The sequence below is a fragment of the Sarcophilus harrisii genome, chromosome 1 (assembly GCF_902635505.1).
Source record: "Sarcophilus harrisii chromosome 1, mSarHar1.11, whole genome shotgun sequence".
Taxonomy (NCBI): domain Eukaryota; kingdom Metazoa; phylum Chordata; class Mammalia; order Dasyuromorphia; family Dasyuridae; genus Sarcophilus; species Sarcophilus harrisii.
In genome coordinates, this window is record NC_045426.1 from 152,387,172 (window position 1) to 152,403,802 (window position 16,631).

Consider the following 16,631-nt stretch of genomic DNA (forward strand, 5'->3'; position numbering starts at 1 on the left):
GTTGTGAACCTAGGTAACTAGAACATAGTAGTATTCTCTACAGTAACACTTAGGAAGTTAAGAAGAGCGTGATTTTAGGAAGAAAGATAGTGAATTCAGTTTTCTATACGTGTTGGTTTAAGGTATCTATGAACCTTATGCTGAATTGGCAGTAGATGATTGCACGATGGAGGTTAGAAAAGAGGTTAGATCTGAGTCATCTGCATAGAGACTGGGACAGAAAGAAAGAGGTGATGAGATTACTAAATGAAAAAGACAGAATCTTCGGGGACCCTCACATGAAAAATGTGTGCATGAACATTAGCAAAGGAGATTGAGAAGGAAGTTAAACAAAACCAAGAGAGAGCATGGGCACAAAAAACTAGAGAGGAGAGTATAAGGAAGTTAGGGATAGTGTCACAGGCTGTACAGAGAAGTAAAAAAAAAAAGCCTTAGTTAGTTAAAAGGTCATGACTGACTTTCGAGTAAGTAGTTTAAATAGAATGATGATAATAGAAAACAGACTACAAAGTCAAGAGTAAGAAAAGAGGAAATAGCACTCCTAGGAATAGACAGCAGTCACAAGGAGTTTAGCTGTAGAAGTAAATAATAGGTAATTGGGATAGACCCATCCATGAAGAGCTTTTGGGGGCTGAGGGAGACAGCATTGAAGGCAATAAGAAAGCAATCAACAAATAGGAAGAGGGAAAGATTAATAAGCGTGGAGGGATAAGAGAGGGAACTCTTGGAGGAGGCAGGGTGAATTGTATTGTTGGTAAGTTGCCATTGTAAGTAACCTTTTCAGAGAAACTTAACTACAAATGAGAGAAGATATATAAGTACTTTATCTCATAAGTTTAATTCATTTATTATGTCTCATGAAATCTTCACCTTTATCTGTGTGAGGCCTATTATTTGCTTTCTGTTGTCTTGATCATTTACCACAGACTTTCTTGACTTTTGCATTTTGTTTTCCCCTAGATTGCTACCATCTCTCCGGGGATGGCATCTTGTGAAAATACTCTTAATACATTAAGATACGCAAATAGGTATGGCAACTAGTTTTCCATTTGGGAATTTGAGAAGGGATAAGAGAAATTTGACTACATTTAAAGCACAGTTATGAAAATTATGCCTAATTAAGACACCTTCATTCTTTGCAAATAGATGTTTCTCAAACCCTCATTATGCATGGTTTTTTCCCTCAATTTCTGAACATCAATTATATACTTGTTCTTCTGATGTTAAAAATGAGGGGATCAAGTGATAGCAGTAGAAACTTTATTGTACTGTTTTGTATGAATCTTTTTTTTTCTGTTGGCATTAAACAATAAGTTAACAAATGTTTACTGTGTTAAGTGGCACCAGAGATATAAAGAAAAGGCACAAATACCCATTAAAACATAACAATACTAACACTTAAGACTTCTTAACATATGGTAGTTTTGGATTGGTCAGTATAATACACAGCATCAATAAAGAGATTTCTTCATTCTCAGTGCGAGTTCCAAAGAATTTGGATTGGAGCCCGTTTGTTACTTTGGTTACTACAGAACATTTATCCCCACTAGGGATAGATATAGCTCTTTGTGATTCATTGACTTTATATAGATTCTTTTTTCATATTTCCTGACATATTAACTTAGACTTCAAATTTGTAATAAATAAATAAATAAATGCTAATGGAGGTTGGAACAAAAGTAGCTTTAATTTCTTTGTGTCGTGGAATATAAATCTCTTATCAAGTCATAATTTTGTTTCATATTTGTATCCCCAGTGCCTCACACATATTTGCTAATTAAATACTTGTTTATTAGCTATCAGTACCTAATTAAAATACATGTTTGTCATTATATATTTATAATGTATTATGTATATATAATCTATATAATGTAAAAACTGTAGATCCATTTCTAAATTTAACACTTGTATCATTTGAATCCTTAGTAGACATAAACCTACATAACTCAAATCAATTTTCAGAGTGTTTGGGATTTTATTATTAAGAAGGGAACTCTTGGAGCAGCTAGATGGCACAGTGGATAGCGTACCAGCCCTGAAGTAAGAGGACTTGAATTTAAATGTGGCCTCAGACATTTAACACTTCCTAGCTGTGTGACTCTGGGCAAGTCACTTAATCCCCAATTGTCTCAATAAAAGAAAAAAGAGAAAGAGAGAGAGAACTCCTGATAAAGGAGACTCATATCTATGTGTGTTTATGGGGGAGTGAGGGGAGAGCAAATAGACTTTTGAACATTTCCATGTTGTGTCATACAATTTGGCTTAACACCATGCTTTTGGAGATGGCTGAAATTTAAAACAAGCAAACAACCTTTCCAGATGCTATGCAACCTCTTAAGCATGAATTGCTTTCTCCAAGTTGAAAATAAAATTTTAATTAAGAAATTAACAAAACTCCCTGTCATGTAGTAATTTTTTCCCTTTTAGACCAATATACCAAAAAGTTACATTGTACTTACATTGTAGACTTCTCATTGATTTGTAACAGTTTTAACATGTGACTGAAGTTTTTTTTTAATGGTTTAAAAAAATTAGTGAATCAGAACTAGAAGGAATTTTAAGACAGTGAATGCCTAATTGCAACACGTTTGTCCATTCCCTATATTTCTGCTGATTTTTTAAGACAACTTACAGTTGTCTTTGATAACACAACGCTCTTATATTAAAAAAAAAAAAACTTTTGCTTTCATTAAGACCCATCTTTTCATTTAGTTCTCCCAAGACATGGAAAATAATTGGTCAGCATTTAATGTCTTTTAATAAAGAACTAAATTAAGTTTATTAACTCATTCAAGTTATCTCATAATGGTCTAGTTATATTTCTATTTTTGATTGAAATATGATATAATGATAATTACTAATCATTTTATTTGTAGCATAACAATAATTAGTTGATATTTTAGATATGCAAATATTTTGTTATGCTTTCATTTATAATGAAAGAATTTGGTGTAATAAATTGCAGACTGTACTTTCTCAAGAAAGTAAATATTATAAAGGTTGAAGAGCCAAAGACCCAAAACACCCTATGTTATTTGTACTATTAAAATGGGTATAAATTCTCTGAGTGTTCATGATAACCATGATGAAGCAAAATAGAAATGGTACAATCCAAAGCCAGGGCAAGCAGTGTTTAGAAAAATAAGGATTGGTTTTTAGATCAAAGAAATAAAGGTATTAGTGACTTTGATAAAAAAAAAAAAAAAAAAAAAAACCATTGTAGAATACAGTTGTGAGGATTGCAATGCTGAAATTGAAGAAATGTTGATGATTTTTTAAAAATTGTATGAATTAGTAATGTAAGGGGTTTGAAAATAAGAATATAGCTTGAAAAAAGAATAATATAAAGGAACAGATTCGCTAAATAAAGGCATGTTTCTAGAAAGGGAAATGAGGAGTAGAAGAAAAGCTTGCCATAGAAGAATAAAAATATAAGAAGTATGGGGAGCAAGAAAGAGGTTGGTTCCTGAGCCCAACAAACTATCTTAGTAATAAGTTAGACAAGAAAAATGTTTGGTTTTATTTTTTAAACAATTTCAGTAAATGATAAATGAGGTTATGGAATTTACATGGAAACAACTGTCTTTACAAAAACATTTTCTTTTAATTTGCTGCTGTTTTGGTGCTGCAGAGTAAAGGAGTTTGGAATTAGTCCATCAGACATTCCCTTCTCACAGGGTAGTGGCAGTCGCTCTGATCTCTCTCCTTCCTATGAGTATGACGACTTTTCTCCTTCGATCACCAGGTCTACATCATTCTATGCATAAGATCCTTATTATTTTTAAGTTGTTTTTTTTTTTTTAAGATGAATTTAAAAACAAAACAAAACATTTTTCTTCCTTGCCATAAAGCCATTATATTTTGTTATTCTCATTTCATTTTGCCAGGTGGTGGTCCTGCATGATGTTATCTTTTGTTATAGTTGTTCATTTATGTGTCTAAACTATTTCCATAGAATTCAAGCTTGCTTAATTCCCTTCATACTTATGTATTTTTTTAAAAATGATGATGTCACCTTTGTATATATTAAGTAGAATAGTTCTGGTTTATATAATTTTATAATAAAGCCGGGTTTTTTTTGTTTTTTTAGTAAAAATTATTAATGGCAGTTGCATGTTAAATCATTTTATGCCATTTGTTAAAAAATGTTATGATTTGCTCTTTTCTTCACAAACAGCATACTCCCCAACTTGTAAATGTATAAGTGATTGATAAACTTATTCATTTTTAAAAATAGCAATAATAAAAGTAACATAATAATTTTTTTGAAGATTAAAAAAATAATTGCTGTATATATTTTCTCCTTTATGGCAAAATGTACTTTAGCACACCAAATAAATAAATTAATGAGCAAATAAATAGATAAGTAAATAAATAAACAAATAAATAAGTTATGGCAGGTTTTCCATGCCAGAGTATTTTGGAAAAATGACTATGATCAGTTGGGTGTTTAAAATGTTGCCTAATTGTATAATATTAGTAATAACAACACCAGTATAGTACTCATAAGTTATTTTCTATAAGCCTCACAATCGTCTTGTAAGGTAGAACAATGTATCTTATTCCCATTTTGCAAATGAGAAAACAATCTTAGATAAATTAATCTGCTTAAAATCACATTAGAATAGAGCTAGAATTAAAATGTGGGTTTCTTAACTCTTAAGTTCAGTATTCTTTTTATTATACTATACTGCTTTTTTCCCTGTTACTAGAATTCAGTAGTCATTGAAATGTTTCCTACTTCATTCCTTCCCATATCTTACTTATTTATAGTAACTGTTTTTATAATAGTAATTAGTTTTTTAAATGATTATATGACAGCATTATTAAAGTGATTATGAAGTAGTCTAAATTAAAACAGAAAAGTAAATAACCATTTTATTAGTGTTCTTCCAGAAAAATAATAATTTATGAAGTTGCCATCATCATTCTTACTAAGTGAATTAAAGTGCCTTCAAATCATGAAACTTATTGTATTGGTTTTACCGAATGAATCTTTGCTCATTTACAGTATTCTCTGTCTTTTTTAAGGGTAAAAGAATTGACTGTAGATCCAGCTGCTGCTGGTGATGTCCGCCCAATTATGCATCATCCTCCAAATCAAATTGATGATTTAGAGACACAATGGGGTGTAGGGAGTTCACCTCAAAGAGATGACTTAAAACTCCTTTGTGAACAAAATGTAAGTATAGCGTAATATAACTATGTTAATTTAATGGTATTATGACCTAGTAAGACTAAAGATTACTTTCTTATATTACTTTTAACTAATCTTACAAGTCTTGACATATACTACTGCTTTGCTTTATCATATCATTATTTCCTTTTATTAATTGAAAATATTATAATAGTTCAGTTAAGTCCCAATTAAGACAAATAATGGAACCCCTGACCATTTGCACCTTATATTTCCAATGGGCTAGAGCCAATGACTTTATTTTATTTATTAATTAATTTATTATTTATTATTTTATGTAATTATAACTTCAAATGGTATAAATTTGAACAAATGCTACCATTTCTGAGATTGATTTTTTGTTCTAATCATCATCTGTTTTTATTTATTTTGAATGATTTTTCCCCAAGAGATTTTTTTAAAGCTTGTTTTTTGTTTCCCCTTTATAAACCTAACTTTTTATTAATTCTCTTAAATATCTTCTTCCAAATAATTCATCCTGATTGTGATTTCCAATTTCAATTAGTATGTTATTATATATATATATATATATATATATATATATATATATTTTATCATTAATGTAAAATAATGTGTAAATTAGGACTGATTTAAACTAAAGTATATTTGGCAATTTCATTATTTAATGCAGTATTTCTATATTTAGTTTTTGTTATTCCAGGCAGATTTTTAATTCATAATATATTGGAGGCAATAACTTAATGAAAAAGGATAAGAATATATATTAATATCATTTTCTCAAGGCATTTTATCTGACTAGATAATCCTTAACATTTTAGAACTTTGATAATGCTGCCTGATCTTTGAGGTGTAGTATCAAAGATTTATAGCTCATTGTAGTCCAACTTCACCCACTTTTGCAAATAAGAAAACTGAGCCCTCCATTGGTAAGGTAATTTGTCCAATGTCACATTGGACCATCTAACTCCCAAGGCCAGTGGCTTTTTTTTTTTTTTTTTAAGTATATTACAGCCACAAAAAAAGAATCCCTTTCTCTTCTTGTGAAGACAGCATAGCTTTAATGATTTATTGTAAGTAAATCATTGAAGAAATCTATAGTTACTGACTGATGTAGAACCACAGATGGATTCCAGTGATTGTGGTCATAGATGATGACACCAAATAAGTAGTTATTCAAAAAGAAGGGGAGCAACTTATAAATTTTTTGCCTTTAAGGACTAATAAGAAAAGAGATGGCAACTTTTAGGGTCTCTTGTGACAGTGGTAAAATTAAAATTACCATCCCATCCCCCATATGCCAGAAAGAACAATGGATTTAGAGTCAGATGAAATGATATTTGAAGGCTGACAATTTTAAAAAGTACCTAAAAAGGAGAGAGGGAAGTACTTGGCACAGAGCTATGATTGAAGTCTTGCAATTAAATGGGAAATGATCTGAGACAGGTGAGTTACAGAGTTGATTTCATATTATAGAATGATGCGTTTCTGGAGATTTTGAAAACTCTACTTGCCCTCTCCAATCATAAGCCAGAAGAGACCCCAGGGGCAGAGTACGGTACTAAGGAGATAAGAATTTCAGAATTGATGTCATTTTGCAGTGTGAAGTTTTTGTAGATCATGAAAAGATCAAAAGAATTTTGCTCAGTAAAAGAATATTTGTATTAAATGGAGAGATCTTGCCTAGTTCCTATGATTTGTAAAGAAAGGACACAAATACAGAATTTCTTTCAGGCCTGTGTAGGAGAAGAACATATTGTCCATAGGTTTTACACATCTTTTAGTGCTTATGTGAATTAGACAACTGGGCTATATTGCTCAGCCCCTGTAGCCTAAGTAAAGAAAGAAAATTACCATTTTATCAGGTTGAGTGTGTGTATGTCCATTATTATGCTAAATGTTATGGAAGACAAAAAATTAGGCTTTCTTTTGAAATTACAGTTTAATACAAATGAAATGTATGAATAGATAACAATGTAGACTAAAACCGTTTGGAAGGGCTTCATGTTGAAATGGATTTGAGCTAGGCATTGAAGGGTAAGAAGAGGTTTATACTTAGGCAGAATAGAAGTAGCAGCATTCTAAATAATGGCAAAGTAATACCAAAAATACAGAAATGTTCATTAATGAACATAGCATATATGAAGGTGATAGTGAGGAGACTAGCTTAACAGTAGTGAAGAATGACATGTTCAAAATTAAAGAAAGTTTTTTTTTTAATATCAAAAAAAATTTTTTTAATTTAATCAACTTGTCAGCATTTTCTCTCTTAAGTATAAACTAGGGATTGGCAGATAACTGTCAAGAATCAAATTTAGCTGGCAAGCTAAGAATAGATTTTCTGTTTTTAATACAAAAATTCTTTAAAATGTAAAAAATTGGTTTTTTGCCTGTCTTTATATGACTTGATTTGCCCTGAGGATTGTAGTTATGCCTATCCTTGGTCTAGATAATCCAGCAACTCAATAAATTAAGCCTTGATTTGTAGTGTTAGCTGTTTGTTTGTTTGTGTGTTTGTTTGTTTTTGAGACATAAATGCTTAAACGGCAAATTTAACAATTGCATCTCTGAAATCTGTTGGAGCTAATTCATATGTGCATACATTCATATGTGCAATAAATGTCAATGAGAAATTTGGGGGACACTGGGATTGGCAATCTGGGATATTGGAAGGATATTAGTGTCCTTGGTGGTAGGACCTATTCAGTCTTAGTTGGAATAGGGTTGACTCTCGGAATAGTATTTGCTGGGGGAAAAACATAGTCAGATGGATTTCTTGCAAATTGAGAGCTAGGGAAAGGAAAAAAGGAAGAAGGGAAGGAAGGAGAAAAAAGAATAAGGGAGGGAAGAAATATTTTGAAATGAGGTCACAGAGAAGGAAAATTAATTGTCAAGGTTCTAATACCCTTTCCACTATTCTACTCTGATCTCATTGAATTCTATCTTAAATTAAAATTTTTGCCCTATAAATTTCCATTTCTCCATGTGCCAGAATTTGGTATAATCACTACTATACATGTATGTGCAAGCACAATATATAGTACTTTATATACTGTGGAAATTGAATGAACCACATTGACTTCATCTCACAAATCAGTTCTGGATCTAGCAGTTTCTTTTCAAATCAGTTAGAGGGTTCAGTTCCTATCTTATAAGAAATCTTTTTTCAATTACATGTGTCTGAGAAGCTAGATCATCTCTATATATGCTGAGACCCTTTAACTAAAGATCTAGATTATGTTGGCCAGAAATTGGGATACATCCAAAGATTGATGCAAAGGGTTTTCTCAATTATATATCTCAAAGTAACCCATGTGTCTTATTAGAAAACTGGTCCCGTATTGAGTAAGTTATTATTTTCATGTTCCTTTGATTAAACACAGACAGGTGAGGAGGGAATGGTTGGAATACAGACACCTTTTTTTTCTGATTTCAAAAAAATCATTTTCCCATTCCCAATTTGGAAAGTCCCTAGTCTTTCCTCCAGTTTAAAAAAAAAAATCAAATTACCTAATTTTGTGTCCTGGATAATTGTTTTCTTTTAATTAATTGGTCTTACTTGATTGTTTTTAATACATAAGAATTGGTCTCACTCTTTATTCAAGATCATTTGTTATACCTGTTTTGGTAATAAAATGTAGAGCTTAGATTGTTTCTTCTGTTATTGTTCAACACAATACTTTTATCTCATTTGATGTTTTTAAGGACTCTAATTGTTACTCTTATTGTGGTGTAATTTGGGTCTGAGTGAGGATTGAGAGGTTAAAAAGGTATTTGAAGATTTGGTTTGGTATAGTGAATTGAGTAATTATATTTAGCAGTCAATGTCTAGGTTCAAATTCTGCCTTCCATACTTAGCAGTGTAACTACAGAGAAGTCAGATAGCTGCAGCTCCATTTTCCTCAATTTGTGACAGTGAAATAGTATTTTTGATGAAATGGGATATAACAATACTTGTACCTGTATCATAGATTTTTCATAAAGTTCAAATGTTATGTTGTAGTCTGTTCTTTAAAAATTTTAAAACATTACACAAATATCTTATTTCAGTAATTCAGGGTCTGAACTAGAGTCATAGAAGGAGATATAGAACGTTAGTGATAAATCAAAGAGAACTTTCAAAAAACAGAAAAACTGGATAGACTTAAATCTAGGGACAGTTAGAAGAAAGCACCCCAAAGTTTCTAGCACAGAAGGATAGGTGAATAATGTTAATACTAACAGTATTCTTTCTTTGGTGTACTTAACAAAGACCTGTCATTTCATCCTGTTATCAGTGATAAGTCTTTTACAGACTAAAGTGTACCTTTTACAGGTAAAGTGTCCTAAGAGGAAAAGCGCTCTCAATCTAGGTGGGTCCTTAACATTTTAGTTTGCTTGGACTTTTCTTTGGAAGCCTTTCCAAATTTCAGACTTAACAGAGCTGCTACTGACTTCAAGCATTTAATGTCACCTAGAAGTCCCACAGAGCCATCAGTATAGGACTTTGTAGAATGCTTGGTGGTATCATTATGAATATTGAATAATATCTAAATTCTTTGGATCAAAGGCTCAAACTCTATAAAGCTCTCAAGAACATAATTATGATTGTTTCTTGATAAAAATTTCAAATTAGAGAAGTCTCTTTTAAGATGACATTAAGTGAGGAGATAATAAAAATAGTAGTTTTTTAAGATTTGGGGACTTCATTAAGAACTTTTTGCTGCCAGCAGCAGGATATCTCTTCTTGAACTTTAAGAAAAAGTTAAATTCATAGTTGGGCAGGTTTGAATTAATTTTTTTCAGCTAGAACTTTTTTTTTTCCACAAGAACAGTAGAATTCAAAAACAGTTCACTAAACTTTAAGAATACATTGATTATATGTTATGGGCCAGAACTCTGAACTTGAAAAAGGATTCTTACAAGATGTTAAGTCGGTGGAATTGATAAAGACAATGGTTATCTAATTTAGCATGGTGCTTAATAGTTCTCTAGTTCAGTACATGTACTTAGTATAGTTCTACAAGATCCACACCTATGATAATGTAATTATAAGAGAGCATATAAGCTGGGACAAACTCAGCCAGAGTCAGAGGCGGAGAAGATGAGTGGACTGGAGGTGGGAGCTCAAGCTCTTTGAGCCAAGGAGAGCCAGATTCACTTACTTCATCTCGCATCACTGTGGTGGCAGGGCTTTCCTACTTAGCTTCTCCACTGAAACCAAGATTCCAGAAGGCCTCTAAGAAAGCTAGCCTGGGTCCCAGGCAAGGAAACTAGACTGTGAAGGAGATAATAAAGGATTTGGACTTTTAACACCTGGCTACTCTTGTGATTATTCAACTAAAACAAAGACTGCTCCAAAGACCCCCATAAAATGAACTAAGAACACTACAATTATACCTCAGAAATACTGTTTTTCATCAGAATACTGTTTTACTGTCATAAATTGTATCAACTACAAGAGGCATTGCGGTATAATGGAAAATCCTGGATTCAAATTCTGTCTCTAGAACTCACTGAGCTGTGTGACCGTGGATAAAACACTGAGCCTAAGCTTTGTCTTCTGTGAAATGGGGAAGAATAATATTTCTAATACTTCCCCATTCTGGTATTTAGATCACTTAAGTACTTATAGTACTTTCCATCCCTCAACAGAATTGTTACAAAAGTCAAATGAGATGATGTATAATGTGTCAGCTACTGTGATGCTGATGCTGATGTCACTGATGAATTGGTAAAAGGTTTTATAGACTAGTGTAGTTTTAAACTGTGCAAAGATGACCAGAAGTATCTTTTAAAGAGGGGTCCCTTGAACTTTGGAAGAGAAAATACCAGTATGATAATGGATGTCAGAAAGTGGTAATAATCTCTTTTGTTTTAAGCATGGAATTTTAGCAGGTAGATATTTCCTTAAAACTGCTTCCCTTTACATAGTATGCTTCTAGAAAATTATCAGTTTTTTGAGGAGTGAAATTCAAAGTGTTTAGAGCAATGTTTGTTTTCCACTTACAACCACTTTTCACCTAAGAAATTTTTACATGACTCCAAGCATATATACCTATATAAGTATATAAATAAGTATACAAATCATAGACTGATAATAAATCATAAATTATCACAACCTCCACATTCAATTAGAGTTGTGACACAGTTTAAAAAGTTGGGGTTTAGAGAAACCCTTTAAGTGTGGATAATTTGCTTCCATATTGGTAAATTTGATAAAATGAGTTTCATCTTTTGGTCTGCCACAATTTATTGTGATTTTACTATGAAAGTTGCTATATTAACATTATAAATGTTAATTATAATAGTATGGAAATATTAGTTATCTACTCTAAACAATTATCTTTGATGGGGGGGGGGGGGATAGAATATCAATATTATGTCATGAGATTTTTTTTCCCCTAGGAAGAGGAGGTTTCTCCACAGTTATTCACTTTTCATGAAGCTGTCTCTCAGATGGTAGAAATGGAAGAGCAAGTTGTAGAAGATCACCGGGCAGTCTTCCAGGTAAAACATTGTCCAATCTGACAATAGTACAGCAGCCTGATTTAAAATTTTCAGAAGTTTTTCCATGTGTCCTTAGGCCCTCAAAATGTATCCATGGTTATATAATAGAGTCATGTCCAAATTTGAACTTAGAAACCATGAGTCTTTTTGATTGTAACTTTGGCACTCTATCCATCATGTGGAGATACAGATTGCCTCAGCGATAAATAAATAAAATATTTGGAATGATTTTTTAAAATTCTGATGTTTGTTGAATTAATTTTTGATACATGATTTCATTGTTTGAGGAGAAACTCTGCTGGCAGCTTTGTTGTTACAGAATTCTTTTACATTGTGTGGAACATCAGAATTTTACGACATGGTTTAGAAAACATACTAGACTCTTAAGAAGGCAGATTTCAAAAACTTTAGAATGTAAAAAGAGAAAATGGCAATCTCTCAGAACTGAAATTATGAAGATATAAATCTTAAATGTTGTAATGGAAGTAAATGGTGAGATAGATGAGAGGAAGCCACAAGAATTTAAATTTGGGTGATACTCATAAACATTTTCTCATTTTAGAGCTTATTGATAGTATGCAGACCAATTATGGGTATAATATGGTTATAACCCTCTACCTCATGGCCATTCTCTGGTCCCAGTTTTGACTTGGTGTAGGAAGATAAAATAGCTGGACTCAAGAAACCCACTAGATCCAGGCAGAAGACTGATTGGTTCTAGATGGCCCATGGATGTTAGACAGCTTTTAGGAATTTTATACTAAAATAGGTGAACAAAGGGAACTAGGGGGAGAGGATTCATCTTTGGAGGTTTGGGGCTTTTTTTTTTTTAAACAAGGGTAACAAATCCTAAGCTGGCAAGGCTTTCAAACATGTATTTTCAGAATTTTGTTGGAGTAAGAGGGAAGCAGTCCTAATGGATATTCTTATCTTTCCAGCTCTTCTCTCATTTCTTAAGTATAAAGATTCATCATCAAGTTTAAATCAAGTTCCCTGAGACTTTTTAAATTTGATCAAGTTTTTAAAAGAATCTATACCAAACATGAGAACAAGAGCATGCCACTAAAAATGAATATAAAGGGATGTGCATGCATGGGACCCCTTTAACAAGAATCACAAGGATTTTTTAAATGAAGCAGATTTGAGTTCCTTTATCTATAACCATGATACATCAAAGAGAAAACTTATAGTGCATTCTATGGTCTTTGCAAGGACTGACGGAGCTGACTTTCCTCTGGTCTGTGATTCAGGCATTCTAATGGCAGGCCCTAAGGTGAAGCTTGAGAAATTCATTAGAAATGACAAATTCAAGTCAACATTTAGGGGCCAGATAAAAATCTCTTCGATCCACATCTGCCTAAATTAGAAAAATAAAGGCTTTTCTATAGGTTGTCAAGCAAATGCTGTAAAATGTTTGATTCTGTGTTGTGGACATTTGTTAAAATAGTAAGGACGCTTGAGAGATTTAATTTTTCATCCTTAATAGGAATCCATTCGATGGTTGGAAGATGAAAAAGCCCTCCTAGAAATGACTGAAGAAGTGGACTATGATGTAGACTCATATGCTACACAGCTTGAAGCAATTCTTGAACAAAAGATAGACATTCTTACAGAACTTCGAGGTAGTTTTCTTTTTATCTTTTAGAAAATGTAATTATTTGTATGTATATTGGTTCATGCTGCAATGAGGAGTCAAAGGAACTATTAGTAAAAACTTAAAACTATTTCCATACTATATTAAACTTCATGGGTCCTTATTAGATACTTATCTTTCCAAGCCAATAAAGACAAGTTTTTTTTTTTTTTTTCTTGAGGGGGCAAAAGTCTAAAAAGCATAGACTATTCAGTTCCTTTTCGTATATACTTTTCCCCTGCCCGATTCCCTCGAAAACGACATCTTAATGATTAAAAATTAATGCAATGAAAAGTTCTATCTACTAATAAAGTAGAAGAAAATGTAAAATGTTTATTGTTCACTGGAATTTACTTTTTTTGTTTGTTTTTGCTGAGGCATTTGGGGTTAAGTGACTTGTCCAGGGTCACACAGCCAGGAAAGTGTTAAGTGTTTGAGATTAAATTTGAATTCAGGTCCTCCTGACTTCAGGGCTGGTGCTGTATCCACTGCACCACCTAGCTGCCCCAAATTCACATTTTTCTAAAAAACAATTTCAATTCTTAAGTCATTGATTATTTGGACAGTAAATATTTATATTTGGTTTATGTTTATTTTATGTTGTCAGTGCCATTTGTTCACTATATAGCTTGTCAATGAGAGTAGGAAATGGGGTGGGGGGAAGTATATGCAAAGATTAGGTGAGAGAAGTCTGTTGTTTAAAAATTAAAGTTTGGAATATTATACCAGTGGTATCAAACTCAAATTGAAACAAGAAGCCAGTAAGGATCCTGGCAGGCCCACATATTGACTTAATTTTTAAATTGTAATGTCTATATTTCATTGTATTTTCATTTGTATTGTTAAATATATTACACTTACATTTTAGTCTTGGTTATGCTGCATTAGACATGCAGACAGCATGTATCCATCAGTTTTGTTTTAGACCTTTTATTTTTATTGGCCAGCTGCCCATGTAAAACACAGTTCAGTGTATTTTCTAAACATGGAATGAAATATTTATTATTTTGTTCTTTTCTTTTTTCAAGATAAAGTGAAATCTTTTCGTGCAGCTCTACAAGAAGAAGAACTGGCAAGCAAGCAGATCAATCCGAAGAGACCCCGAGCCCTTTAAAATGGGCACTTGCTGTTAAAGAATCCCCAGAGCTCTCCATACTCTTTAACAAATTGCTTTGGCTACAAAGGCCATTTGAACATTTAAAAAACTTTTTTTTAAAGTGTCTGTGGAAATGTCCTATTCTTCACCAGAATGACATTTCAATTGTGTGAAACACTCCTTTGTCTACAAAATGCTTTCTAGTCCAGGAGGCAAAATCAAACAAGATTGGGATTTGTGAAGCATTTTGTTTAATGTTTCATTTACTCAAATTGTGGAGCTTACATTTGGAGATCCTTGCCATTTTTTTTTTTTTTTTTTTTTTTTTTGGATAATGAAGTAAGACTCTGTGGCCTTTTGTTTAAAAAAAAAAAAAAAGGCACAGCATTTCACCTGTTCAATTTTCCTACAAAGACCAACTGAGCAGTTTTAAATTGTGTTTGCGTGCATGCATACCTCATCAGTGATTGTACATATCTTGTCCTCTCCTAGAGACAGCTGTGCTCACCTCTTCCAGCTCTGTGCCTTGATTAAGGCTATTGACCCTAAATTTCCTCTTTAAGAAGCACAGCCTTAATAAATGACATTCCTTATTTGTCAGTGTAAATTACCTTTATCGTGCGTATATTTTTAATGTGTGTGCAACTTTTTTGTGTGTGTGATTAGTTGATTTTGGAGGATGTGCCATATCACTAAATGGAACAAAAATCTGTGACAGTGGACAGAGCCACTGAGTCATTCCATCTTAAATGTGTAAAAAGAAAATGATCTGGAATTGACTTCAAATAACATAAAACGTGGTTTCAATTTTGGGTTTTTTTTTTTTTTTAATTGTTGTTTTTAGCATTTTATTTGTAAAGAACAAATATACAAATTAGTTAATGTAAAATAAAAGGTAACAAAATACTGAGAAAAGTTGTATCTTAGGGTAATACAGATAAGCAATGTGTGTGCCAGTGTGATATTAATGAGAATAATAGTGCAATTCTGATCCATACAAATGGGGTGCCATTACTTAAATGGTACAACTAACAATCTAGACAAGTACCCTTTTCAATAATATATTGTTAAAAAAAAAAAAAAGTGGCTTTTGATGCATGTGTTTAATAACTATGGTCTACAGATAGTTTTGTGGAGTTGTATGGTTGCTTTAAGGCAAAGTAGCCATTGCATATTTTCCTTGTACAGTGAAATCAGCTAAAAAGTGAGGCAGCTGTGCTGTGAAGAACACATGCACTTAGTAGCTCCTTCCAACACCTATTTTGTGATCAGTGTCATTAAATTTCATTCTCACCAAAAATAGGGTGAGAATATCCTGCACTTTTTAGATGACAGCACTTTTTTTTTTTTTTTTTTTGCAGATTAATCTTCAAAGGAAGAAGGTTTGCCATTTCATGTAAATGTTTTATTGGGTGAAGAATTATAGCTCTCTAGGAGTTCTCTGTGTTCCTGTCCAAAAAGTAGATTAACCAACTCTCCTTAGGAAATCGTATTTTAAATTTACTTTGGGAAACTGTTAGCTCATTTAATCCTGAGCAGCAAAAGAGAAAGCAATGAGTAGAGAGCTAAATGAGCCAGATTTGCCATTTCAGTATTTGCAACCCCCATAGGAAGGAAGGCTGTGGGAAGCTCTTATTGTATCATAGTGGAAAAACTCCCTGGACTGTAAACATAAAAATACAAATGTAGATTTTCAGTGTGTTTAATAAATTAAGCTATGGAATAATATTTAGAGATGGGAATTTACTTCTATGAAATTCCTTGTAAAAATAATGTGAATTTCTCCATTTTGGAATCGGGTACGTGTAAAAAGGAGTATAGAGCTGAGAAATGCTTGGAATAAAATTAGCACACTCTGTTCTGGAAAAGTTACTAGTATTAATAAATCATTTTTAAACTAATTACAGCATTAAGATAGTTGCCCATTACCTAAATGACAAAGAAAAAGGGAACTGTCTTAATTCAAAACTGATTAAGATTGATCTAATTTATAGCTTGGTGTTTAGTGGAGATAAGAATTTTGCATGGAAAAAGATTTTTTAACTTAGAGAAATTTAATATGGCACAATTATTGACAGGCTTTCTTCTCAAGATTCAAAATAATTTCAGAACAGTTAAGAAAACCTATGCCATCTATACCTAATTTAACCTGTGTTTAATAATTCATTCAGCTTTTCATAGCATTTTATTTATATAAGCAATTAAATGAGACCAAGGGAAGGTTAGGCAGGAAATGTGGTTCATTTGGGTGGCTTATT

At 32.3% G+C, this 16,631-nt stretch overlaps 1 protein-coding gene across 5 annotated transcripts in view; it reads left to right on the forward strand.

The window, feature by feature from the left end:
- KIF2A (kinesin family member 2A) overlaps positions 1-16,395 on the forward strand; it is a 97,472-nt gene extending 81,077 nt beyond the window's left edge. For 2 of the 5 annotated variants that reach the window (XM_031965425.1, XM_031965433.1), the window contains exons 16-20: positions 961-1,028; positions 5,032-5,182; positions 11,543-11,644; positions 13,131-13,266; positions 14,306-14,624. In XM_031965425.1, coding sequence (XP_031821285.1) covers positions 961-1,028; positions 5,032-5,182; positions 11,543-11,644; positions 13,131-13,266; positions 14,306-14,391 — 543 coding nt within the window. In that variant the 3' untranslated portion in view covers positions 14,392-14,624. Of the gene's footprint in view, positions 1-960; positions 1,029-3,631; positions 3,746-5,031; positions 5,183-11,542; positions 11,645-13,130; positions 13,267-14,305 lie in introns of all 5 variants that reach the window. The other 3 variants (XM_031965413.1, XM_031965408.1, XM_031965422.1) reach the window with 3 other exon arrangements.
- The last annotated feature ends 236 nt before the right edge of the window (positions 16,396-16,631 follow it).